This window comes from Phytophthora infestans, genomic scaffold (genome assembly GCF_000142945.1).
Source record: "Phytophthora infestans T30-4 supercont1.16 genomic scaffold, whole genome shotgun sequence".
Classification (NCBI taxonomy): domain Eukaryota; phylum Oomycota; class Peronosporomycetes; order Peronosporales; family Peronosporaceae; genus Phytophthora; species Phytophthora infestans.
The window spans coordinates 2,895,835-2,898,372 of record NW_003303743.1 but is presented as its reverse complement, the minus strand read 5'-3'; the positions used below and the strand labels follow the sequence as shown (position 1 = coordinate 2,898,372).

The window sequence follows — 2,538 nt, the reverse complement described above, 5'->3', positions numbered from 1 at the left end:
ATAAAGCTGTCCATTCGTTGGTGTACTAGGTACGACTGCGGGAGTGCTGGTCCTGAGTGTGTGCATCTTCCGGAGTCGCGATACTTTGATTGGTGCGGCCGAGATCCTGCCGACTTGATTCATCAACTACACGGCTTAGGCGGGCAAGACGCGCTAGGGATCGTCCCGTCTGCCACCTCCACTGCCCGATCCACCGTCTTGGCTACTCACAATGTCCACAGCATCAGCGCTGCCAGGCTGTCGTCTTTGTGGAGTGGCAATCTGCCCACGTCCACCACTACCTTCTGTGACTGCAACGCCACCATTGCCTTCACCACGCCTTGCTTCCACATCCACACCACACGTTACCACGCCACAACCATCGTGATTTGCAGCTCGGCGGTGGCCAACACCAGCTCCAGGAGCAGATAGTTCAGCGACAGAGTACTGCATGGTCGTAACGGCTTGGTTGAGGTTACGAGAAGCTCCGGATTGTACACCTTCAGCACCACCGCCATCGTCATTCACACCAACGCCACCATCTTGTATGGCTACTTGCTCTTCGCAGCCGCGCAACCCCCGGCGCGCTCGAAGATCACCTCTAGTTTGGAATTCCTTCCGGCCGCTTGTTGTGGACTTACCACGGTCACTATAAGCACCATCGGCACGACGGGCGTGGTCTCTTGGAGCTACAGATAAAATATTTTGAGTACACATATCAACACAGCGTACTCTGCAGAGCTACTAGTCATACTCATACCACGAGTGAGGGATACACCACCAATGTTGTTGCGTTTCGAGCGTGCGACTAAGTCCTGTGCGTTGTCAGCTACAGCCGCTACTCCAGATCCATCTCTGCACCATTCGTCGTGGTCGGCATTGAATGCAGTCACTTAAGCAGTGTGAGAAGCATGATCATCTGCATGTTCCTGTCCGCCGACATCTTGTACGACACCAGGGCTACCTACAACAACGGCAGTTATATGTTTTGAGGCAACATCATTGTTGTAAACGCTGGAGAGTAGGTATTACTCACAATGTTGTACGAAGTGCCACAATACTTCTTCTTCCCCAAGCAGGTAATCAACGCCAGCTCTTCCGCTACCAGTACAACCGGGGAGGACATACCGATATCGATCGTCGAGGCCACTTGGAAGCTTGGACGTCCACCCAGCTGCCTTTAGCTCTCTCCACACACCGTTAAAGTCCAGCGTCGATGACAATTTGGTAGCGTCGTCGTTGAGGGCTTGGCCCCGCCGAAGCCGCTGCTTTCTTGCAGGTTGATCTTCTGCGAGCGCGCGTTTTCGCGGCATGGGCTCAAGGCGTCAAATCAGGAAATGAACGGCTCCTGTATCTCTTATAATAGTATTTTTTATTGAAATGCAAAAACGCTTGGTTTGCAACCTAATCCGGCATCTTATATGCATGTGATTTTGTTGAATATAGATTTCTGTGATGGGATGAGTCTCAGCTGCAACTGGCTATCACTGGCTCCGAGAGCAGACTGCTCGACGGCTCGATCAGAACGATGCATACTGAGGCCAAGATAGATACTCGGCTCGCGGATCTCGTACAAATCACATATCGGATATCAATGGTGCGGAAACGTATGAGATGGGAATTTAACGTTAGGAACTTGAATTTTTTTACTGCTCTGATTGGCCGGGCTCCGCCAATCGGTGGAGCACCTTTATTTTGACGAATCAGCGACGCGGCTGCTGTGGCTGCAAAACGCGGCAAAATGCCACGTTCTATAAGCAATCTATCGTGTTTTGAAACAGTCTGTTTTGAACGGAGTGCGCATCCCCACCTCAAAACGCGGCATTTTGCCGCGTTTTACAAAAGTTTAGCATAGTCGCCAAGTTTTGCGATCACGAAAGGGTTAATACTTAGTATTCCGATAGGGAATTTGGTTTCAGTCCTGATGCTGTGTAACATGAAAATACACCAGTATGCTAAAAAGTTCTGGTTCAACGAAGGATATATTAGAGAGCTTATTAATGGCTTCTCGACTACCGGTAACTCAAGACTTTGGAGCAACAATTGTCTGAAAAAGGATCAAGGCCGATGGTCCATTAATATATTCCAGTGGAACATTGAGAACCTTCGTTACACGTATTCCACTGAAGGGGCATCCATTGATTTTCTTTTTCGCGCTATTCCAACAACTAAAGCTCTCTATTTCTTTTTCAGTGGCAATGTGCCACACGAGCTCGGATAAACGTGTACAGTAGACGGCAATGGTGTCTGACAGGCTAATTGAGAAGAGATATCTGCATTACTATAATGGCGATAGTAACTATCCCCCAGAAATTAGAATTTTGAGAGCTAAAGAGAGTAAGAGGGAATACCAGGATATTTTTTCTCTGAAATTTATACCACGAGATCTGACAGAGGATCCAAGAACAGCTGGTACATGTATTGTAATTTATCGACAATCTAATTTGTTGCTGAAGCCGGTAGAAATTGGTAATGGAGTCGGTTTCAGCAAATTAACAGTCAAACAAAATTCAGGATGAGAACAGTGGCGTTGCGAATGTGGTTTATTTTTAGTTGATT

At 48.1% G+C, this 2,538-nt stretch overlaps 1 protein-coding gene across 1 annotated transcript; it reads right to left on the bottom strand.

The window, feature by feature from the left end:
• Window positions 1-153: 153 nt before the first annotated feature.
• Window positions 154-1,292, bottom strand: PITG_09048 (uncharacterized protein; the record flags this gene model as incomplete). Its single annotated transcript, XM_002903020.1, has 3 exons — window positions 154-668; window positions 734-834; window positions 1,108-1,292. The coding sequence occupies 3 exons, from the start codon at window positions 1,290-1,292 to the stop codon at window positions 154-156; spliced, it is 801 nt and encodes a 266-aa protein (XP_002903066.1).
• Between the last annotated feature and the right edge of the window lie 1,246 nt (window positions 1,293-2,538).